Source organism: Crocodylus siamensis, chromosome 9 (assembly GCF_052110815.1).
Source record: "Crocodylus siamensis isolate JL-2025a chromosome 9, ASM5211081v1, whole genome shotgun sequence".
In the NCBI taxonomy this organism is placed as follows: domain Eukaryota; kingdom Metazoa; phylum Chordata; order Crocodylia; family Crocodylidae; genus Crocodylus; species Crocodylus siamensis.
In genome coordinates, this window is record NC_143403.1 from 36533521 (window position 1) to 36558170 (window position 24650).

A 24650-nucleotide genomic window follows, 5' to 3' on the forward strand; every position below is an offset into this window, starting at 1 on the left:
CACCTGTCTCTCTCGCCCCTGTGGCTTCCCACTTGCTTTCTGTCATTAAACCGAGTGCCCAGATCTCAGGCCCGGCAGCGACCCCGGCCCAGCCGGATGGCCTGTGCGACGCGCGCCGCCCAGCGAGGAACGGCAGCACACGCCAGCTGCCGCCGCGCCCCCAGGCGCTGCACTACCCACCCGGGGCAACGTCAGTACCGTCGCGCTCTCCCATTGGCCCAGCCCTTTCCCTTGGGGGCCGCCCCCTCGCTCAGCATTGGCTGCAGCTGCCGGAAGGAGGCATTTCCTAGGCAACCGGGCAGGGCATAACGGCCCAGAGGGGAGGCCTTCCCGGCTCGCCCAGCAGAGCTTGCGGCCTCTAGGTCCCCGCGGCGGGGCGGGCGGGCGCGGCCGGCGGGCAGAGCCCCGCTCGTGCCCTGGGGCAGGGGGTGGAGCGGCCGCGGCCTCCGCGTGTGCGCGCTCTGGGCTGCCCCCGGCCGAGGACTGCGGTGTTTTCTCTTCCCCCCCCACCCCCCCCGGCTGCTCGTTCCGTAGGTGAGGCGGCGGCGGCGGCGATGGAAACGGCAGAAGAAGAAACCCTGGAAACGTGGGTGTCCGTGTGAGTGGCTGGGGCTTCGCGGGGTTTGACCTCAGTTAAAGGAGCTTCGCGGCTCCAGGGCAAGAAACCTGCGGTGTTAGGGGCAGGTCTGAGCTGACTCTAGCCAGCCCACGGCGGGTCCCTCGGCCCACCTGGCCCCAGTGCAGGGGGCAGCCTGGGCTGTGGTGCATGTGGCTGGTTCCCCCACCCCTGGGCATGCAGCAGGGGAGGGGCAGTGCGATAGCCAAATTCAGCTCCTGACAGCTCCTGTAGTGGCGGCTCACTCGGCCCATTTACTGCCGCCAGTGTCTCCACTGCCACCAGACCCACCCTCTCTGCCTGAGCACCCCAGCCCATCCACCCTACACCCATTGCTGGACACAGCAGGCAGGCAGGGTCCCTGTGGAGACCAGCTAGGGACCCCTGCAGGCAGGGTGCACTCATCCAGATAGAAAGGATGGGGCTGCAGATGGGTGGGGAGCTACGTCCAGGAGCAGGGCGGGCGGGACTGGGTCCAGGATTATGGAGTAGTGACAACATGGAGCCGAGGCAGAGCCACGATCCTCTCCCTGCATGTTCTTGCCCATGGAACCGGCGCCTGGTGTGGGGGATGTGGGGAGCTGACCGTGGCTCTGCCCCAGCCCCGTGCTGTCATTGTTCTGCAATCCCATCCCTTCTGCAGTCCCATCCCTAGCCAGTCTCCAGAGAAACTCCACTCGCCCACTCCATCCGGCACCCTTGGTGGTGGGTACAGGGCGGATGGGCCAGGGGCATGATAGGATCAGTTGCTCCCACCCTCCTTTGCCCCCCTACTGTGCTGGGCCAGTTCAGCATCCCTCCAGCCTACAACAGCTCATCAGAACTCCTTAAGTGGCCCTCAACCCAAATAATTGCCCACCCATGTGCTAAGCTATACAATGGGATTTAGCTGTTGTTTGTAGGCTTGTCTTAATAGTTTTCTTCTACCCTCAGGTGGTGTATCAAACTGCTGTTCATTCATGTTTTCCATATGTGCACTACCAGCATTTAACATAGAGGAGTGTCAAACTCATCTAGTTTCGCAGGCTTGCTGCGATACTTGGGGCTAGTCTGCAGGCCAGATTCTGCCTACAGACTCTCCCTTATGCTGTAGCCAGCCCACAGGGTAACATGTCCTGGACCATCCTGGCTTCAGGGCCCGTGCATGCAGCACGTGCCAGCCCTGGCCGTACCCCTGCGCATGCCATGTGGGACGAGTCCAGGCTGTATGCTACACACAGGGTTGGTCTGCAGTGTGTGTAGCACCTGCGCTAGACTGGCCCTGTGTGCTGCATCTGGCACTGATGGCCAGTCTGTGGGCCTGATCCAAAGCAGCCCTGGATCCAGTGTGCAGGGCCAGTCCAATGTAGGTGATGCATAAAATTCACCCCAGAATGGGCTCTACGGTGCATGCAGGGCCAGAGCAGCACATACTGGCTGGGGACAGTCAGGCAGCACTGAAGGCAGGATGATAGGGTTCCGCCAGGTGTATTTTTGATGCCCAACTTAACGGATCACAAATGTAAGCATCGCTGAACTTCATTTTGCTGTAAAAGTTATTAACAGCAAAATAACTTTGTAGATTTTTTCTTTAAATATGGTTTGAAGTAACATTCTTCTTTGCATGCAAGAGATGGAGAAGAACTTCCATACAAGGTAGTCTATTGCTTTGGCTAAGGAACATAGTTTGCAAAAGTGTGCCACCAGGTTTTCACCTTTGGTGTGAGGTGGGGGAAAAAGTCTGTGCCCCTAAAACATACTGAGGAAACTTTGTTGATAATTTACCCATAACCCAAAAACTGCTCCCAAATGCCACAGTCAGAGAGGCTTTGAAGTATTGGATGTCTGTAGAAAACATTAAGCAACATAAAATTGACAAATGGACTCAGCCTTCTGAGGCACTGCTAATGGGGTTCCTCATATAAACAAGTCTGTTTGAATAATAGCATAGAGGTTTTTTTGTTTTCTTGTTGCAAAATAACAGAAGCTACCAATTCTTTTTTAAGTAGGATTTAGCAATCCATATAGATAGGGACAGTTGTATTGGCTAACCATGTAGGATCTGTAGTTTTGCAACCCAAAAGTTAAAAGTTTAGTTTTCACTCTTCCACTCTCTTTGTGATTATTGCATTGGAAAAATGTTAAATAATTTTTTCCATTATGTACTTTACTTTAGTTCACCCTATTGTGTACATTGTATTTATTTATTTATTTTAGTTTATATGTGAGCGAGTGTTCAGGAGATGATCAGATCTAGGGGAATAGGGACTACAGTTTAGCAGTATATGAAATGGGATTGAAGTTTTATTTTTTTCATGTGGAGTCATAGTTTGGAAAAGGTGTAGGCTGCTGTTCCAAATACAAGTCTTCAATAGTTTCTGGAGCCTCTCCAAGAAATGAATGTACACTAGTAATAATACCCTGCAGAATAAAGCTTTGTTTTCACCAAGTAGCTATCCTTAGTATTTGATGGAAACGTAATGAGATTAAGGCTTGCCAGAGGGATTAATAATTTTAATATCAAGTAATTTTTGTGTGCAGTGATCCTTTTTTATAATGTAAACCAGGGAAATGATTCACTTTGCTGATGTGGTATCTGGGTAATTGCACTAATTTATATTTAGGCTTCCATTAACAATTTAAGACTAATCTTCCTTTTCCTTGTTTTCAGATCTTCCCCTTCAGAAGCAGAATTTGATGCTGTGGTTGGGTATTTAGAGGATATTATAATGGGTAAGCTCCTACATCTAGATGTGCCTTAAAATAAGCAATAAAAGTATTAAGGGGCAGGATATACATTGCATTCTACTGATAGAGGCATGTGGAGCAAGCAGCGCAGTCCCTGCCTTCCCTCTGCCTGCTTTGAGCTGGAACTTGTATTTCCTTGCTTTCACGAGCACTAACTTTTACATGTCTGCTGTACCTCTCCAGTTGTTCAGATTTTGGCCTCCCACAACATGTTTTAATTTTCCCCTATGCTGCTCTGATACTAGAACAAGTCCCTATATTAATGAAGATGTGATAAATATAGATGCTGGTAAAGTCCCACATGGAAACTGAGGCTTGCAATTCATAGATTGTTAGGGGCTGGAAGGGACCTCACAGGTCATCAGGTCCAGCCCTCGTGCTCTAGGCAGGAAGACAGCTGGGGTCAAGTGATCCCAGCAAGGTGACTGTCCAGTCTTCTCTTGAAAAGCATCACAGTAGGTGACTGCACCACCTGTGGAGAGAGTTTATTCCACAGTTTGGACACCCTGACTCTGAAGGAGTTTTTTATGGTATTAAGCCTGAAGTGGCCTTCCAGGAGTTTGTATCCATTGGTCCTGGTCTTCCCCAGGGGTGCCCTAGTGAATAGTTGTTCACCAAGCTCCTGATGCCCACCTCTGATCTAGAAGTAAGCCGCTATCCAGTCCCCTCTCAACCTTCTCTTCTTTAGGCTAAAGAGGCCCAGCTCCCTCAGCCTTTCCTCGTATGCCTTGCAAGTCCCTGATCATACGGGTGGCTCTTTTCTGGGTCCTCTCCAAGTTTTTCCACCCAGTGAAGTATGGCACCAAGAACTGGATGCAGTACTCTAACTGCGATCTCACCAGTGCTGAGTACAGCGGGAGTATCGCTTCCTTAGATTTACATGAGATGCATCAGTTGATGCACGCCAGCATGTTGTTTGCTGTGCTGGCCATCGCATCACACAAACAGCTCATATTCATGTGATAGTTGATCATTACCCCTAGGTCCCTTTCAACCATGGTACAAGTCAAGCTGTCACCACTGAGACTGTATGTATGTTGAGGGTTATACACCCCCAGATGAAGTTTAACACCTCCAAGCGTAAGGTGCTCCATCTGGTTCTGGTCTGCCTAACTCTTCAGCCTGTCCAGGTCTGCTTGTATCTGCAGCCTATCTTCTGGCATTGCCACACCGCCCCATAACTTGGTGTCATCCATGAACTTGGCCAACGAGCTTTTCACTCCCTCGTCCAGATCATTGATAAAGATATTGAAAAACACCGATCCAAGCACGGACCCCTGAGGGACACCACTAGTCACTTTGCAGCAGGATGACATGGATCCATTCATGAGAACTCTCTGAGTCCTACCCTGTAGCCAGTTTCCCACCCACTGAACTGTTGAGCAGCTGAGCCCACCATCTTCCAGTTTTCCCACAAGGATGTTGTGGGTTACTAGATCAAAAGCCTTTTGGATATATAACATTTACCTCCTCTCCCATGTCCAGGTGGCAAGAGACCTCATCATGGAAGATGAAATTGGTAAAACAAGACATACCTGCGACAAAGCCATGTTGACTGTCATTCAGAATCTTACCTTCTGCAAGCATATTGCACATAGATTCTTTAATGAGCTTTTCCAGAATTTTCCCTGGGATAGAGGTTTGGCTGATTGGCCTATAGTTGCCTGGGTCCTCCCTCTTCCCCTTCTTGAAGATGGGCACAGTGTTGGCCCTCTTGCAATCCTCAGGGATTTGCTCCATGCGCCATGAATTCTGAAAGAGCTTTGCCAGGAGTTCCGCAATGACCTCAGCCAGCTCCTTCAGCACTCTCGGATGAAGTCCATCTGGTCCTGCTGACTTCTTCAGGAAGGAAGTTCTTAGGAGGAACTGCTTCACAGTTAGAGTGGCCAAGGTCTAGAATGGGCTCCCAAGGGAGGTGGTGCTCTCTCCTACCCTAGGGGTCTTCAAGAGGAGGTTGGATGGGCATCTAGCTGAGGTCATCTGAACCCAGCTCTCTTTCCTGTCTATTCAGGGGATCGGACTCAATGATATATTGAGGTCTCTTCCAACCCTAAAATCTATGACTTACAAATGTCTAGCTTTTCTAGTTGGTATTGCACCCACTCAGCACCCACAGTGGGGAGACTGCCATTCCCAACATGCCCCCCTATAAGGCTTATCTCTTGACTTTCGCTTTGGTCTGGTGAACTACCAAAGCAAAGTGGGTATTCAGGAGTTCGGTTTTGTCTTCAGTGTCAGTTACCAGCTGTCCTGAGGTGTTAAGCAGGGGTCCCACATTTCCATTTGTTTTCCTTCTACTGCCTAAATACCTAAAGAGGGACTTCTTATTCTCCTCAACTCCCATGGCTAACCTAAACTCAGTTGCTGCCTTAGCTTTCCTGATCATTTCCCTACAAGTGCTGGCCACTAATGTATAGTTCTCCTTGAGGGACTGTCCCTAGCTTCCACTGTCTGTACACCTCTCTTTTTTTTAAGAGGACTGCAATGTCACTATTAAGCCACGAGGGCTTGCCAGCCCTTCCGGTACCTTTCATTTTTGCAGGAATGGTGTTCTTTTGTGCTTCGAAGATTGTATCCTTGAGCAATGACCATTCTTTGTGCACCCCATTTGCCTTCCCTTACTGGTCCCGCATTGCTTCCCGTTCTCATGTTCTTAGCTTGTCAAAGTCAGCATTTTTGAAGTCCGTGACTTCAGTCCCGCTGGTTGATTTGTTGACCTTGCAGCAGATGGTGAACCTGATAATTTCATGGTTGCTGTTGCCCAGGTTACCCTCAATGTTCAAGCTACACACCAGATTATCTCCTTTGGGCAAGACCAAGTCTAGGAGAGTGTTGCCTCTGGTTGGTGCTTGCACTTTCTGGGTCAGTAAGAACTCCTTGATCACAGTCAGGAAACTGTACACAATCTGACCTAGTTAAGTGTTCCTTCCAGTCTATGCCTGGGTAATTGAATTCACCCATGATAACCAAGTCCCTTGCACGTGTAGCCTCTGTCGGCTCTCAAGAGAGGTCCAGATCCAACTCCTCCCCTTGGTTTCATGGCCTGTAGTAAATGCATAGAGTTAGGTTCCGCTCACTATGCCCCCCTACCTGTAGCTTGACCCAGAGGGTTTCAAGCTGCTTATTTTTGGAGCCAATGTCAGCTTCTAGAGAGGTGTACTGCTGTCTCATGTACAGAGCTACCCCTCTGCCTTTTTGCCCTACTCTGTCCCCTCTGTGCAGGTGTAGTCCTCTATGGCTATACTCCAATCATGTGAGGAGTCCCACCAGGTCATATTGCCCACTAGAGACCAGGAGGGCTAGCTTCTCCTGCTTGTTCCCCACACTCCTGGTATTGGTATACAGGCAGCTGAGGCCCCCAGCTGACACCCTCTATTTCCTAAGATGATGGGGGAGAACTGTGTGGTTAGCATTTTCAAAAACAGTTAAGTTAGTGTCAGTATCACAAGGGAGCTTTTCTGTGTGCCAGTCCCTGGGCATGCTCCACTTGGAGCTTCCCCATCTCCCAGAAAAGCCAGTTTAAAGCCCTGTCCAATAGATCAGCAACCCTGGCTGAGAACAGGACTTGCCTATCCGCATGAGGTGAATTCCATCTCATCCTAGGAGTCCTCTCTTTGAAGTGCATGCTGTGGTCAAAGAAACCAAACCCCTCATGGTAACACTATTGTCCAAGGCGTCTGTTAATCTCTTCCACACAGCCTTCCTCTGGGTCCACGGCCTGTAACAGGGAGCACAGAAGAGAAAACTACTTGAGTCCCTAGTCCCTTGAGCCCAGCCCCCAGGGCCCTGTAGTCACTCGTAGCGCAGTCAAGGTTATCCCGGCCATGTCGTTCGTGCCCACGTGTATGAGGAGCATGGGGTAACAGTCGGAGGGACTGACAAGCCTGGGGATCCTCTCCGCAACATCTTGGATGCGGGCCCCAGGGGGCCTTCCTAGTTTCATAGTTGGTAGGGTTGGAAGAGAACTGAGCAGATCATAAAGTCCGACCCTCTGCCACTGCAGGAAAGAGTACTGGGGTCAAATGACCACGGCCAGGTGTTTATCCTACCTCCTTTTAAAGACCCCCAGGGTAGGAGTCAGCACCACTTCTCTTGGAAGTTGGTTCCAGATCCTAGCCGCCCTGACAGTGAAGTAGCGCCTCCTGATATTTAGCCTGAATCTACCCTTTGCTAGCTTGTGACCATTATTTGTTGTCACTCTTGGGAGTGCTTCGGGGAACAGGGACTCCCCCGATGCCTGCTGGTCCCCCCTGACTAGTTTGTAAATGGCCACTAGATCCCCCCTCAGCCTTCTCTTTTGGAGGCTGAACAGGTTCAGGTCCCGTCGCCTCTCCTTGTAGGGCCTGCCCTGCTGCCCCCTGTTCATGCGAGTGGCCCTCCTCTGGACCCTCTCCATGTTGTCCACATCCCTCCTGAAGTGCGGCGCCCAGAACTGGACACACTACTCCAGCTGCAGCCTGACCAGTGCCGCATAGAGGGGGAGGATCACCTCCCTGGACCTGCTTGAGATGCATTTATGGATGCATGACAAGGTATGGTTGGCCTTCCTGACCGCATCCCCACACTGTCGGCCCGTGTTCATATTGGACTCAGTAATGACTCCAAGATCTTTCTCTGCCTCTGCACTGATGAGAGGGGAGTTCCCCAGTGTGTAGGTCTGCTGCTGGTTCTTCCTTCCCAGGTGCAGCACCTTGTTCTTGTCAGTGTTGAAACCCGTTGTGTTCTCATTCACCCACCCCTGTAACCTGTCTAGGTCTGATTGCAGCCTATTCCTCCCTTCTAGCATGCCCACTTCTCACTGCATCTTAGTGTCACCTGCAAACTTGAACAGGGTGCCTTTTACCCCTTTGTCCAAGTTGCTGATGAAGATGTTGAACAGTGCGGGCCCGAGGACCCAGCCCTCTTGTGCTAAGGGGTCCAGATGGCAGATGGGTCCCTCCGTACCTCTTGGGAGAGAGTCTCCCACCATCACCACCCGGCATCATAGATTCATTGACACTAGGGCTGGAAGGGACCTCGGAAGATCATTGAGTCCAGCCCTCTGCCCCAGGGGCAGGAAGTCAACAGGGATCATAGGATCCTAACAAGATAAACATCCAAATGTCTCTTGAAGATGTTCAAAGTAGGTGCTTGAACCACCTCTGGCAGCAGTCTATTCCAGACCTTGGGGGCTCAGACAGTAAAGAAATTCTTCCTTATGTCCAGCCTGAAACGGTCGTGGAGGAGTTTATGACCATTTGAACTTGTCATCCCTTGGGGTGCTGTGGTAAACAAATGTTCCCCCAGATCCTGGTGAGCACCCCTTATAAACTTATAGGTGGCCACCAGATCACTCCTGAGCCTGCACTTTTCCAAGCTGAAGAGTCCCATGGCTCTCAGCCTCTCATCATATGGTCTGTTTTCCTGACCTTTAATCATGCATGTGGCTCTCCTCTGCACTCTCTAAAGCTTTTGAACATCGTTTTTGAATTGCAGAGCCCAAAATTGGACACAGTACTCCAGCTGCAGCCTCACCAAGGCCAAGTACAGCAGGAGGATGATGTCCTGGGATTTTGCTTGAGAAGCATCTATGGATGCAAGCCAGCGTTTTGCTCATTTTACTAGCTGCAGCATCACATTGAAGGCTCATGCTCATCTTGTGGTCAGTCATGACCCCCAAGTCCCTTTCATCCATAGTGCTAGCCAGTGTATCCTTGCCGAACCTATAAGCATCCTGCAGGTTTTTCTTCCCAAGAGAACCTTGCATTTTTTGGTGATAAACACTATCAGGTCTGCTTCTGACACCAATGTCTACATCATTAATGAAGATATTTAAATAGTATAGGCCCAAGGACAGAGTCTTGAGGGACCCCACTGGTTACAGCGCACCAGGACGATTGACTTCCGTCAACCATCACCTTCTGGGTCTGCCCACGGAGCCAATTCCCCAGTCAGCAGATCATGGTGAGACTGAGGCCACAGTTAGCCAGTTTTGCTAAGAGGTGATCATGGAATACCAGATCGAAGGCTTTTTTGAAGTCAAGATATATGACATCAATCTCTTCCCCTTTGACCAGGTGATAGGTCACCTGGTCATAAAAGGAAATAAGATTGGTCAAGCAAGGAGAGTGGTCGCTTCTTAAGGAGTCGATCCTCCAAGCCCAAAGGAAGGTAATCCCAACGAGAATCAAAGGGAGCAGGAGAGCACACAAGCCTCTGTGGCTCACCAAAAGAATCCGGGAATGTCTCCTTGCTAAAAAGGAGGCTTATACCCAGTGGAAAGAAGGGGTCATCACCAGGGAGGGCTATTCTGTAGTTGCTCAGGGATATAGGGGGGCAGTTAGGAAGGCCAAGGCAGAGATGGAACTGGGACTACCTTCCCAGATTAAGGACAATAAGAAGTCTTTTTGTAAATACGTAGGGGGTAAAAAGAAGGTCCCGGGTAATGTGGGGCCCTTGCAGGACGACATGGGTAACTTGGTCGTCACACCAGACGGCAAAGCTAACATGTTTAATGATTTCTTTGCCTCCGTCTTCCTAAGTAGGGACCAGAACAGCCACCTCCCTGCTGGGCCCCCCTCGGGCCCCGGGGGAGGCACACCTGGGCCATGGGTTAGCGAGGATTTAGTTAGGGAGCTACTGGAGGGGTTGGATGTATTCAAGTCAGCCGGCCCGGATGATCTCCACCCTAGAGTTCTAAAGGAACTGGCCGAGGTCATTGCAAGTCCCCTGGCACAACTTTATGAGCACTCATGGTGCTCTGGTGAGGTACCGGAGGACTGGAAGAGGGCCAACGTGGTCCCCATCTTCAAAAAAGGCAGGAAGGAGGACCCGGGAAACTATAGGCCAGTTAGTCTTACCTCGATCCTATGCAAGCTGTTCGAGAAAATTATGCTGGCACACATCCAGGAGGGGCCAGCAGGAGACTGCATGCATAGGGGCAACCAACATGGGTTCATCAATGGCAGGTCCTGTCAGACCAACCTGGTGGCCTTTTACGATCAGATCACCAGATCATTAGACGCAGGGGTAGCAGTGGATATAGTCTTCCTGGACTTCCGGAAGGCTTTTGACACTGTCTCTCACCCTGTTCTCATTAAGAAACTGGGGGGCTGTGGTGTAGACACCCACGCAGTCAAATGGGTCACCAACTGGCTGGAGGGCTGCACCCAGAGGGTGGTAGTAGATGGGTCCTTCTCAACCTGGAAGGACGTGGGCAGTGGGGTTCCGCAGGGCTCAGTCCTCGGGCCCGCAGTGTTCAACATCTTCATCAGCGATTTGGATGAGGGGGTAAAAAGCACCCTGTTCAAATTTGCTGATGACACTTAAGATGTGGGGGGACGTGGGTACATTGGAAGGATGCAACAGGCTACAATCAGACCTAGACAGGTTACAAGGGCGGGCGGACGAGAATAGGATGGGTTTCAACACAGACAAGTGCAAGGTGATGCACCTCGGGAGGAACAACCGGCACCATACCTACAGGTTGGGGAACTCCCCTCTTATCAGCACGGTGGCGGAAAGGGATCTGGGGGTCATCATTGACTCCAAGATGAACATGGGCCAGCAGTGTGGAGAGGCAGTAAGGAAGGCCAACTGCACCTTGGCATGCATCCACAGATGCATCTCGAGCAGGTCCAAGGAGGTGATCCTCCCCCTCTATGCGGCACTGGTCAGGCCGCAGCTGGAGTATTGCGTCCAGTTCTGGGCGCCACACTTCAAGAGGGATGTGGACAACATGGAGAGGGTCCAGAGGAGGGCCACTCACATGATCAGGGGACAACAGGGCAGGCCCTATGAGGACAGGCTGCGGGACCTGAACCTGTTCAGCCTCCAAAAGAGAAGGCTGAGGGGGGATCTTGTGGCCTGTTATAAACTAGTCGGGGGATCAGCAGGCATTGGGGAAGTCACTGTTTCCCCGAGCACCGCCAGGAGTGACCAGGAATAATGGTCACAAGCTGGTGGAGGGTAGGTTTAGGTTAGATATCAGGAGGCACTACTTCACAGTCAGGGCGGCTAGGATCTGGAACCAACTTCCAAGAGAAGTGGTGCTGGCCCCTACCCTGGGGGTTTTTAAGAGGAGGTTAGATGCACATCTTGCTGGGGTTGTTTGACCCCAGTATTCTTTCCTGCCATGGCAGGGGGTTGGACTAGATGATCTGCTCAGGTCCCTTCCAACCCTAGAAATTATGAAACTAAGACCTACCTGCAACAAACCTGTGCTGGCTATCCCTCAGTGTGTTGCCATTGGCCAGTCTGTTGAGGATGGTCTCTTTGATAATCTTTTCTAAGACCTTCCCCGGGATAAAGGTCAGGCTGGGCCTGTAATTTGCCAGATCCACTTTCCTCCCTTTCTTGAAGATAGGCACCACATTGGCCTTCTTCCAGTCTTCAGGCACTTCACCAGTGCCAGGAGTTCTTAAAGATCCACACCAGGGGCTGAGCTATGATGCTAGCCAGCTCCCTGAGTACCCTGGGGTGTAAACTGTCAGGGCCAGCTGACTTGATTGTAACCAGCCTCTCAAGGTGTTCCTTTACAAGGTCAGCATTGATAGAGGGTAAACAATCTCCCTCACCCAGGCCTCCCTGTCCCGTAATGGGCAGGGGCGTCCCATGGGTCTGGTGAAAGACTGATGCAAAGTACCCGTTTAGTAAGTTGGCTTTTTCCTGGGTGTTGGTTGTCAGTTGTCCCATCTGGTTTTAGCCGGGGTCCAGTGTTGCCCTTGCTTTTCCTCTGGCTCCTCACACATCTAAAAAAGGACTTTTTATTGTCCTTGATACTTGTGGTCAGTTGGAGTTCCATTGCAGCCTTGGGTTTCCTGGTTCCCTCCCTGAAGGTCCAGACCAGTGTAGCATATTCCTCCTTGGAGGTGGATCCCGTCCTGCATCCTTTAGGTCTGTCTTTTTAGATGCAGGAGGTCTGCTAGTTCCTTGTTGAGTCAAGGGGGTTGCTGTGTCCTCTTTCTGCCTTTCCTCTGAGACGGAATAGCCTTAGTGTGTGTATCTAGGATCGCTCCCTTGAGGAACAACCACTCTTCCTGGATTCCCCTACCCTTGGGGTTGTGGTGCCTTAAGGTCTCACCAACAAGTCTCTTGAGCTTGTCAAAGTCATCCCTCCTGAAGTCAAGGACCTGTGTACTACTGACTGATTTGACAGCTTTTCAGCAGATGGTGAAGGTGATCAGCTCGTGGTCGCTGTCGCCCAGTTTCCCTTTAATCGTTAGGTCGCTGATTAAGTCATCCCCTGTTGCCAGTACCAAGTGAAGCAGCGCTTTGCCTCTTGTTGGCCTGTAGACTTCTTGTGTCAGAGGTCATCCACGCATGAGAGAAAGCTTTGTGACAGTTCAGATTTGGCACTCTTCCCACGAGATGTCCGGGTAGTTGAAGTCTGCCATGACAACTATGCACTGGGAGCGTGTGGCCTCAGCGAATTCCCTGGTGAACTCCTGGTCAAGCTCTTGATCCTGGGTAGGAGGTGTATAGTAGACTCCCACCATCATGTCCCCTGTGCCATGTTCCCCATGGATTTTAACCAGGAAGGTCTCTAGTCATCCACCCTGGGTGCCGATGTTGATTGGTGGCTCCTGGCATTCGTGTACAGGCATGCAAGTGTCCCCTTGGGGGCCCTTGCCTTTTCCACAGCTTGCTCTAGGGCTGGTGCAAGGGTGGGCTCCCGTAAGTGCCTTGGACTTCTGGCTTTGCAAGGGATGCTCAGCAGGCAAGCAGTGGCAGTATTCCCCCTGTCCCCCGGCAAGCTTAGTTTAAAGCCTGGTGGAGCAGGTCAGCCAGTCCAGCTGGGAAGAGCCTCCTCCCCAGTGGAGAGAGGTGGAGGCTGTCCCTTCCCAGCAGCTCACTGCCTCTCACCAAAGAGCGAGGTGCGGTCATAGAAGCCGAAGCCTTCCTGATGACACCAGCGCCGCAGACTTTGGTTAACTACCAGAATCCTCCTCTCCCTTCTCAGCCTGTAGCCCAAAACTGGAAGGATTGAGAAAAAACACCACCTGCATCCCCAACCCCTTAAACCCTGCTCCCAAATCCCTGTAGCGCTTCATGACCCGGCTGGGAATACTTGCCTCCTGAATACTTGCTTCCTCCTCTGGTGTCTATGTCAAAGTCTTCTCATGCATAGTAAGGGGAGTGTACCTGTTATGCAGTGTCAGGGGAGGAGTGGATCTATGTGCTCTGGATCTGGAGACAGCTGTTTTCCAGGTAGCTCTGAGGGAATCTTTGTGGCCAGTCTTCTTTGTGGCCACCTCTTCCCCTTTCTCTTCCACATTCTTCCTCTTTACTCTGTTTCCCTGGAGTAGAGCCTGGCAGTAGTTGTTGATATAATCTTTATGGGCCCTGATAGTGCGTAGCTGGTGTACCTCCTCTTTAAGCTCCTGCACTTGGCCTCCAGGGACTCAACTAGGGAGCACATCCCACAAGTGGGGGTGCTCCCATGCTCAGGTGTCAGCAGCTGCACCAGGCAGTCCCCACAGTCCAGGGCCAGGGCTGCAGGCTCTGTCAGGGTACGGGGTCTCAGTGCAGAGAAGCTGAAGCTGACGGGCATGGCGGGTCACTGCCATGGCTGCAAGCTACTTTTCATACTTACCTGGTCTCAGCAGCTGCTCTTTAGGCCTCTGGGCTTGAGCCACTTGCTCAGACCAGCCCTCTGTGCGCCTTCTGCGCACCCCTCCACATGAACTCCTGCAGCCTAGTCAGGTCACACCTGTTTGCGCACTCTGTTCGCACAGCTCCAGTCGTGGGTCTCCCTGTGGAGCTCAGCTAAGTAGGGATCCAGGTGGGGCATTCCCCTCCCAGGCTCCACTCAGCTGGTGTGTTGTGCCTGGCACAGCCCAACATATGCACGTGTGCATGGATGTGCCCACACACACACTTCCTCAGCCCCCTACGACCACCGCTATGCTCACCCGCCCTCTCCCTCGGCCTGGCTCTTACCCTCCTGGCTCTTCACTGGGGGGTCCGGGTCTGGGTTTTCGGCTGGCGTGAACCCATTCACGTGAACTCTGCCGGGGAGCAGGCCCAAGACCTTTTTCCCCAGGGTAATGACATCTCAGTTATCCTTGGGGTTCACAACTGTAATGTGATAGTATTTTTTTCCATCAATAAATTCTAAGAGGAGTGAAATGTGTTGCCATAGGAATCTGGACAATGAAACATTTTAAAACTTCATATCAAGAACTCTTACTGAGGGGTCAGCATGGCAAGAGAAAAAGTGGTTTAGGCAGTGCTAAAGGAGATCTTGTATTTTACCAGCTGTCGGTCCCTTCATGGGAACATCTGCTTCCTTGCCCACATTCCTTTCTGCCCTTAGTAATGATAATGATTTATTTATGCTCTTCAGTCTTATCTTGTCTCATATTTGTTTGTAAATGTATAATATAGAGAGAGATTCATCCATTAAAATACTGAATTCCATTACTACTGAGCCCCTGCCCTTCTCCAGTTTTGCTCATTCATAAGTGAAAAATCTTTTGCCACTAGAAACTTTTTGTATTCAGTTCTAGTATTGATATTAAAGGGAAAGTGAATGTCCTGGACTAGCTGGAGTGGATACCATATGTGGCGCGTGTCTCAACTGGCCAAGGTGGGTGTTGCATACGGTGCAGATGCCAGAGCAGCTGGAATGGGTGCCATATTCAGCCCTGCCTATGGAGCTGGACCAGCACATGCTGCATGCAGCCTTTGGGTCAACTCAGGCCCAACGCCACCATCAATGGCTACTCAATGGGTCATATCTTTGACACCCTTGGCTTAAGAGGGAAAGAGAGAGAAATGCTTCTGCAATAAAACAATGTTCACTAATTAATGCCTGAATGAAAAAAATTGTTTGTTCAATGACAGCTTTCATAAATAATCATTTACAAAGTCTGCCATGTTGGTGACAGGTAAAAATCTCAAGCATGAGCCAGTTGTGGCTCACATAACAAAGTCTTTTTCCTAGCTTTTGCAAATTCTCGCTTTCCATCCTGAGCATACAGGTAGATCAACATACAATTACCCTGTTAATCCAGCTGACTTTAAGCAAAATATGAACATGCAGCACATCTTACTGCACAACCAGCAAGAACTTTGTTTGTTAGAAGTCTGTGCCACCCTTCCTGACAGATGCTCAGGATATCTTAAAGAAGAGAGCAAAATCACATGAAACAAGATCAAAGTGGGAGAAACCAAATAACTTATAAAAGCCAATGGAATATTAAAACAATGTACAGAGCACCCCCTCCCACCCTCCACCCCCCACAAGAACAATAGCCCAGCTATAGTGGTACTCCCACTTACTTTTGCTAAAAATCTCTGTGTATTCTCACAGATGGATCAGAAATTAAGGCAGGGAATCCAGACTTTTGTTGGACATTAAATACTTTAAAATTTCAGGCTAACCTTTTAGCAATGACCTACACCACTTGACCTACATCCATTGTACACATGGGGGCTTGATGTATGCAACAGGCATATCCTGTTTTAGCTGGTGTCTTAGAAGGCTCTTGCATGTCACATCAAGTTGCTTCATAAGCTTCCTAAGGCTTGTGAGCTGTAAATTAGTTTCCTCTGAATCTAGGTATAGTAACAACTGCTGTTGTCATGACAGAACCCTTATACAATCAGTGCCAGCTACAGTACGAGCTTTTAGAACACCCTTGAATATTGTTGCTGTCTTACAGTAAAAATGAATTAATTGTATAAATGAATGTAATTGTATACTGTTTCTTTATTGTGGCCCAGATGATGATTTTCAGTTATTACAAAGAAGCTTTATGGAGAAACATTACCAGGAATTTGAGGATTCAGAAGAAAACAAACTCATCTACACTTCCATTTTTAATGAATATGTAAGGTTTTTTTTGTTGTTGTTTTCTCGTTTGTTTGTTAAGTTTGCTTCCCCCCTCCCTCACTCGTTTCTGCTTTTAAAATAAAGGTTTTACTAGATTCCAAGGGTTGGGTCTTTGAAGCATGGCAGTTGTTGGCAGTACTGCAGGAGGATTCTAGAATTCCAGATCCTGTTTTTGTCTCTTCACTGAGATGAATCTTAACTTTAAAATGTATTTGTAATTTTAAGCTACTTGAACGGAAGGGTTGTTCATGTAGCCAGTATTTGCAGTATGTTTGTAGTAGAGCAGTACAATAGGCACACAGGAATTGCCAGACTGGAAAAAAATTAATGTCAAGCTACACTTCGGTGTCCTGTCTTACAGAACCTAGTCAGAGATACTTCAAGGGAAGGTACAAGAAACTCAGCAGTGGGCAGACTTTGAGAATACCTGCCCCTACACAGAGGTGTTCATCTCCCAGAATTGGAAGTTGACTTGAATTCTGAGAATGAGACTTCAAATACAAATGTTCTGCAAATAATGGGGTAGACTATGACATTGGCAAGCAATTGAGTGAATAGTATATAATTTGTACCAGTCATCATGCCTTAATTTTTTCATTTATTTTTTTTTTCTTTTGGCAACTTAACTTTGGTGTACTCAGTCAACTTACCATGCCTACAAGTAGCAGCCCCCAAGCATGCTTTGTGGCACTGTAGGCAGACTAATCAGCACTACTGAGTTACAGAACCAGTTAGTCTACCTCATGCTAATTAGCATCACCCACCGACTATAGAGTCATGGCTATGCTGCTGCAGGTCTCTTACAAATAAGGAAGGGAAAACAACTATAAAAAAAATCAAAAGATCCATTTGTAGAACAGTACAACCAATACTTACAAAAGTGTCTGTGATGGCTCTTTGGTATTGTAGCAGAGCATTGAATAGCATTGTGGGCAGGGAAAGTTACAGACAAGGTAATTGTTTTTGCCCAGTAAAAACAAGCCTATGAATGGTAAAATGTAAAGACTGCTTTATGAAGTCTGCATGTGGAATTTATGTTTGTATCTTGTCTCTAGATTTGTTTAGTAGAGAAATACATTGAAGAAAAACTCCTTGACAGAATTCCTGGTTTTAGTATGGCTGCTTTCACTATGTCATTACAGTAAGTCTTTTGTTCTGACTTTTTCCTCCTAAAGTGCATTTTTTTTTTTAGTAACCATTTTACTAGGGACCATGGTAGGTCTTGAACTTTTTCCTCTGTGAAAGGGACTTAAAAAAAAAAAAAGTGTATTCATGATACCAGCTCCTGCTAATTGACAACCGTCCTCAGTTATATCACCCCACACTGTTGTAGGTCTCTGACCTGAAGTGTCAAGCCAAGTGTGCAAGAGAGTGTGATGTACAGAAACAGCAATCAGAATGAGAGCGCAACCAATCCTTATAAGTGTCAGAGGTCATCAGAGTGCCATATAAGAAAATAGTCTTGGGCTGCCACTTAAGAGCTTAGTTCTCAAGCTGGTATTCTGTTATGGACAGCAGCTTGTTTTCCATTGTTAAATATGATCTGGCTTATCTTCTGCCTTCAAATATTTAGCTCTTGCAGCTTGTGAATTTCCCAAGTGTGCAGATATGGATTAGCACAAAATAAAACAATACTTGTAACTAGTGTGTGGTAGAGCACCTTTAGTGCCTGCTGCTTTAAGGGCCAGAACAGGCAGCAGAGCAGCCGACAGGTGTAAGCCAGTTTAATGAGGTGCGTGACGTCTTGCCAGCACGGAGACGGAAAAGGATCTTGGAGTCGTCATTGACTCCACGATGAACATGGGCCAGCAGTGTGGGGAGGCAGTCAAGAAGGCCAACTGTACCCTGTCACGCATCCACAGATGCATCTCGAGCAGGTCCAGGGAGGTGATCCTCCCCCTCTATGCGGCACTGGTCAGGCCGCAGCTGGAGTACTGCGTCCAGTTCTGGGCGCCACACTTCAAGAGGGACGTGGACGATATGGAAAGAGTCCAGAGGAGGGCCACTCATATGATCAGGGGTCAGCAGGGCAGGCCTTATGAGGAGAGGCTATGGGACCTGAACCTGTTTAGCCTCCACAAGAGAAGGTTAAGGGGGGACCTTGTGGCCTGCTACAAACTGGTCAGGGGGGATCAGCAGGTATTGGGGGAGTCCCTGTTCCCCCGTGCGCTGCCAGGAGTGACCAGGAATAATGGTCACAAGCTGGCAGAGGGTAGGTTTAGATTAGATATTAGGAGGCGCTACTTCACAGTCAGGGCAGCTAGGGCCTGGAACCGGCTTCCAGGGGAAGTGGTGCAGGCTCCTAGCCTGGGGATTTTTAAAAGGAAGTTAGATGAGCACCTTGCCGGGGTCATCTGACCCCGGTGCTCTTTCCTGCCAAGGCAGGGGGTCGGACTAGATGATCTTCCTAGGTCCCTTCCGACTCTAGCTACTATGAAACTATGAAGGAGGGCCTTGGGATTGGAGGAGGGGGCTGAGCATCCTGCATATTAACCCAGAGCCTCAAGGCTGAGAGCAGTTTGCTGGCTGCAGCCATAGGGAGAACATTGCCTGGCTGGAGCTCCTGCTAATAATATCTTGGAGGTACAGGTAAGGATCTATGGGGAAGGTGGAGGCTCCTAGTTCTGGGGAATGACCAAAAACTACACCCTGCTAGGGTAGGATGGTGTGGTGGGACTGCCTTTGGCAGGGTGGTCCCCAGGAATGCAACAACACCAGTTCCCTCCCTAGTGAAAGGCAAGGATGGAGTGCCTTAAATCCCCAGGCCCTGCAGCCTGGTGGGTAACACAGTTGTAGGGACAGGCAGGGGGGCCAGGCATGCTTAGGGAGGCACTTGAGCCCCATGGGGTGCAAGACCTCGATGGCCCCAGTGAGGTGGCAGAAGTATGTGTAGAGGCCACGCAGAATAGGGTTTGTAGTAGTGACCTGAGGGATTGTGCATAAGGGTGCAGAGTAGGGTCTGTTGAGGAGGGCCTGAAGGGCTGCACAGGGGCACGCCAAGTAGGGTTGCAGGAGTGACCTGAAGGGCTGCTCACAGGCTGGCCCCGAAAGAGAGTGAAAGCACAAGTAAGGCCCTAGTGACAGGGCATAAGTGGTAAGCTCTAGTATGAGGGTGTGAGTTGAAACTTTGGGAGAGGGTGGCGGTGTAATGGCCAAAGTAAGTCTAGAGATGCCTGAGGCCACGTTTGGTCCAGGGGCCAAGTGGTAGGCTCAACAAGGGAGCTGGGGCTGGGGGTGGTAATAGTGGGTAGTTTGGGCCAGTGGCCTAGTGATTTGGATACCATCTGCAAGACATGGGACACGGTATAGGGAAGATTGGAGCCATGTATAACACGCTAGGCTTTGGGGCATTTAAATGGGCAGCCTCCCACATTTTAACATCCAGTTAAATGCATCAAGTCATGGCAGGTGGGACAGGGCAGACTGGCCTCCTAACGGTTCCTTGTCATATAGTATATTCTGGTTACATTGGCAGTGGAGATTCTCACCTTCCTTGTCTGGAGTCAGCTACAGTCTGAGTTTGTGGGTGCTGCCACCTCCTTTTTATCTTTCTGGGAGCATCCTATGGGAATGAACAGGTGTTCATTTCTTGCAATGGAAATTTCTCTCACAGGGGAGATCCTTTAAGTGTCAGCCTAGAGGTATGAGGTACATTTCCTCTGGAACAAAATGAGTGAGTGCCCGTATGAAGTAGTTTTCTACTAGGATACCAGTGATTCTCCCAGTAGAAATGTAATGCCTGTATGTGGTCTGTGGCTTGTCAAGTAGTTGTACATGACCAGCAGTGGCCAGTGCTTTTGGAAAGCACTTTTTTCAAAGGGATCCCAGTACCCTGGGTTGGGTCTTGGCCAGGATGCAAAGAGACACTTCAAGAAAGGAGGTCTATGCTTATAATATACCTGAAGTCCAGTCAGAATGAATAACTTCTCTTTGTTACTAGCCCTGCCCTAAATTATTAAATCTGTAAGGACTTGGAACCTAAGATTTTCCACTTATCTTCCTTTTACCACTTTAGTTAACTTTGGGCAATGGAAAATTATAGCTAATCAAGTTCTTTTTTTCTTTAATTACCAGTCACTTTCTTTTTCTGATTCTCATGCACTGGAATGACACTTGTATATCTTTGGATTTAGATACCATGGTGAAAGGCATAATTATATGAAAACCTGAGGTAGATAAAATATTACAGTGCTTGGATTACAAACACTCCAGACAAATACATTTCTTTTAAAAAAAAGTCCTGTGTTAGAAGTTTGAAAATATCTCTGGTTGGGTTTGTTTAAATCTTGATGTTGCACAGACAATAGTGTGTAGCAAATTTACCTTGGAGATGCATAATTTTTAATCTGATGTAATTTCTCCCAATTTTCTACACCTGCAAATCTCTTTCTTTACAGACAGCACAAAGAAGAAATGGCAGGTGATATATTTGACATGCTTCTCACATTTACTGATTTTCTAGCCTTCAAAGAAATGTTCCTGGATTACCGAGCTGTAAGTATGTTGAATCATCCTATTTTAACACACACTGAGGTTGCTAATTTCTGTATGGCTCCTGCCTGACAGCATTGGAGACAGTGATAGCAACTTGAGTAACCACATTCATTCAAGAGCCATATAGGATCAGAAGGAAAGGTAGCTTTCATACTTTAGCTGTTTAATACACTAAATGCAGCTTGCAGAAAATCTATGCAAAGCAGCTGATAGTGCAGTTTTTCAGTGACATCCAGTATTGCATCTATGAATTAAGAATCTTTCCAGTAAGTCTTTGGTTTTGTTTTTAAGCCCCAAATATTTGTACTGCTTTTTTCTTGTTTGTGTAGGGGAGACTAAAAAGACAAGAGAAGGCTTTTTTTATTGTTTGTTTTGTTTTTTAACTTATTAATACCTACTTGCTGTTACCTAAAAAGCTGACTTAGGGGGAAAATGGACTTCTTTGCTAAAACAGATTAGAGAGAGGATGCTCATTTAACTCCTTCTGAGACCAGCTACAGTTGGTAGAACATCATTTAAGGTGCTTAACCAATATTGGCCCACACATCCTGCTGTGTTAGTTTCTAGAGTCGCCTACAGATAAGAACAGGGGAGAACAGAACAGGGGAGAAGTGGATCTCTGGTGCATATGTACAGATCCCAGAGGCCAGTTCTTTGTGCTCAGAGGCACAGTAGTGTGTCCATTTGCTTGAGTAAGTGGAACACTAAATCAATTATAGGTGTCTTCTTTAATGCTTTAGGTTGAAAGCTAGTATTCAAAAACACTACTGAACTGAAGGGTTTTTTTGTTTGTTTCCCACTTTCTAGGAAAAAGAAGGTCGTGGTCTGGATTTAAGCAGTGGGTTAGTGGTGACATCGTTAAGCAAGTCCTCAGTATCTTCATCCTAGAATAGTTTGACACTAGTTCTGATCTCTAGATAAGTGCTGCTGCTTTCATTTTTGGATATTCAAAACCCTAAATAGTAGCGGATCACAGTATTTTGCTTGATGAAAGGTAATTGACTAAGTTTTGAAAGGCCTGATCCTCTAAACTGCCCTTATGAATTACTGATAGTATTGGATAAGCATAAGACAATAATTTCAAGCCTTTCTAAAAATTAATTGCTTTTTAATATTTTGATAACATCTACACCCCAGCCAATATGGACTATTTGTCAAGAAGCTTATTGCTTCTGAGAGAGTTCATTAGCTGGGATATGTTTGCTGTTGGTTTAAATGACAATTCTGATATCTTACTTCCACATATAATAATAATAATAATAATAATAAACCCTTCAAGACAGGAATAATATAAAACAAGTATTGTAACCTGCTCTGGGAAGGCTGGTTACAAATCCACCAACTTTGTTTTTTTCACATTCTCAGAACCATTTATTTTTATTTTAAGAAATTTTTTTCAGCTTGCTCTTAAACACTGCATTGTCTCTATTGGAGAAGAATATGGTTTGACATGTATACATTTTAGGCTGAGAATGCACTTTCAGCAGTCATTAAAGATGTGTGTGTGCGTGTGCATCCACCAATGGACTGTTACCCAGTTTCAGTCGTATAAAAATAGAGCTTGGTCCAGAGTTCCGGGGGAAGTAGCAGAAGATCACAAGCCTCCTGGGTGATGTAGGTATGCCAGCAAAACTTCTGGTAGGAATGCGGCTAGGCTGACAGGAAGTAGTTTGTTCTGGTTTAGTTTGTGTAATTTTTGGAGGGAGGATGAGCATAACTGCTGGCAAGAAAACCTTTATGTCTGCATATGCTACATCTTTACTAGTGGGCCAGCTGTGGCCAAAAAAACTATGCAACATACACAAGCCCTTGTAAAGTTCTATGATCAGTTTTGAACTTGGGCTCTGTCAGCATTACAAAACAAATCATGTCCAGGGTGGTATTAAAACCATAAACTTAGCCTTTCCTACTTTTTGTGTTATTGCAGCTACATGAGTCTACCAGTAGGCTAAACTCCTGGTTCTGCCAAACATGGCTATTTTTGCCACCATGATATCCAACTCCCTAGAGGGCATGTTGGTAAAAGCACTTGTGTCTAGTATGTACTGGTACTTGCATTGCTGGCAATGACGTGAAATGGTATAAAAAACTGTAGAACCGTAATGCTTTAGCAGTATCTTGGTCTGTACTAAACCTAGAAATACAGCTGTAAATAACTTTGTGAATTTCCATGAGGCTGTGATTATAGCTGCATATGTCTGCTGCTGGTGTTGTCCCGTAATTCTGTTAGAAACCTTCCATACGAACCCTTCTTTATTTAAATGCCTCCCCTGGAGGGTTTTGTGCCTCTTCCAGTAAACCACTTAGTGATCTTGACTTTGACTTGTCAATAGTCGCACCTTAAAACAAAGCATAAGATCACAAAAGGAGTCTCTGTTTTTATGAGCCTTTTTTTAAATCTTTGTTGTCTCTGTGAATGTGCTGTAGGGAAGAAAATGCTTTGGAATATTTTTCATATAAAAGTAATTCTACAGGTTTTCTTCTTTTATCGAACATCAAATGAGGTAAATTTTAATTGTATTCAGTAAAAGGCTAAACTGTAACCTTTTTTTTATTCTGCGTTGTTAAAGATTCATTATCGTAAACCCCCAATTTCCACAGGGGAAGTCCTGTGCCTTGAAGCCACTGGGCTCTGTGCAGACATGGTGTCTACTGATACAGATTTAATTGTAAGATCAGGGCCTAAATTTACTAGGACAAAGTAGCAGCTGAAGTAAACTGACATCTTTCCCGAGATCAGTGGAGCTAGGGTGGGTCAGACCAGCTGAAGCCCTGCCTCAAGATGGTGGGCACAAATTACAAGTCTTTGCCTGCAGCTTCTGCCAGAAATAAGAGTTCTCATGGGCATGTAGTCTAGCACTCACAGTAGCACAGGTGGTTTAGAAAGAGTAGGTGGAAACATTTGACAAGTCATTTGTCCCCAGAAGGGTTTTTCAGAGCACTGAGTTAAGCTTTTGATGCAAGCTGAATGCAGTATCCTCAGTCATTTTAAGAATGTATTAGACAAATGGGAAAGCTTGTGATGTTCAGTCACTAAAGAAAATATTCACAGTCTAACTTTAAAAGAGAGGATTTGTAAAGGATTTCAATCTGGCTTTTCTGATTTCAATGTGCAGGCTGGAGTTCCTTTGCTGTCATTTTCTTACACATTTGTATTATACCAAACTTTTTGTATCAGGAATGGATTTTTGTCATATTTGAAAGAAAAAATGTACTGAAATACTTTTTTAGAAAGTCAGTGTTTAGTGGTGAATTAAATTACTTAAAGGTAAAAAGGCTAATGCTTCTGTGTGTTTGAGCTTGAGATGAAGAAAGCTATTATTCTTTTCCTGTTATTAGTCCTCAAATTATTCATGATTGCATTGATGGTAGTGTAAATGAGTACCACAGAATATAATTTTTTTGCAGCTTGATAATTTAGAATGTAAATGTCTAGAAGGCACAGTTTAGAGTGAAATCTCATCTGGATACAGAGTTCTTAAGAAATGTTCACTGTGTACCAGAGTCACTAATTCACCATCTTTTAACCAGGGTTGTCGGGGGGGAGGATGGTGTTGGGTGTTCGTCTGCCCCTGCCTCCCCTTCTTTCCGATATATCGGTGCCTTGACATTTGCTGTTTAATATCGCCAATTAATTTTAAAAAGCTGAAAAGTGTATTTTGTAAAAAAAAAACAAAACCCAAAACAACACAAACTAGTAGCTTATCAGTTTAGTTGTATGTTGAGATGGGGGATATGGTGTTGGTTGGGTGCTGGCTTGTCTATATACTGGGACAAAGAGGTATTAAACAATCTTTATGCTGACACTCCTTATACGTATGCACAATTTTTCTTGAATTGTAAAATTTGATTTAGCTCAATTCAAAAATGCATTTAACTATAAATTCAGAAAAAGTGTTTGTGTTCAATTTTAATTAGTTTGCTTGAAATTTACACTTTTACTTACTTTAAATTAATTTTCCTGAGTGTCCCTTTATGGGCACAGGAAAAAGGTAG

The 24650-nt window shown here is 47.3% G+C and overlaps 1 protein-coding gene across 2 annotated transcripts; it reads left to right on the forward strand.

Annotated features, from left to right (window-relative positions):
* Positions 1–310: 310 nt before the first annotated feature.
* Positions 311–24548, forward strand: ARL2BP (ARF like GTPase 2 binding protein). Of its 2 annotated transcripts, none has more exons than XM_090063700.1 (6): positions 311–586; positions 3267–3328; positions 16052–16158; positions 17216–17301; positions 20558–20654; positions 21462–24548. In XM_090063700.1, exons 1-6 carry the CDS (start codon positions 555–557, stop codon positions 21540–21542), a joined length of 465 nt encoding a protein of 154 aa, XP_089919826.1. In that variant the 5' UTR covers positions 311–554; the 3' UTR covers positions 21543–24548. The 2 variants fall into 2 exon arrangements, with proteins under 2 accessions (XP_089919826.1, XP_089919825.1); XM_090063699.1 differs by having other exon boundaries at positions 312–598.
* The last annotated feature ends 102 nt before the right edge of the window (positions 24549–24650 follow it).

Bases quoted from the DNA above. Each gene is read 5' to 3' on its own strand.
- ARL2BP (XM_090063699.1), top strand. From the start codon at position 555: ATGGAAACGGCAGAAGAAGAAACCCTGGAAACGTGGGTGTCCGT. The intron at 599-3,266 runs GTGAGTGGCTGG...CCTTGTTTTCAG, and splicing joins CTGGAAACGTGGGTGTCCGT to ATCTTCCCCTTCAGAAGCAG. The intron at 17,302-20,557 runs GTAAGTCTTTTG...CTTTCTTTACAG, and splicing joins GCTTTCACTATGTCATTACA to ACAGCACAAAGAAGAAATGG.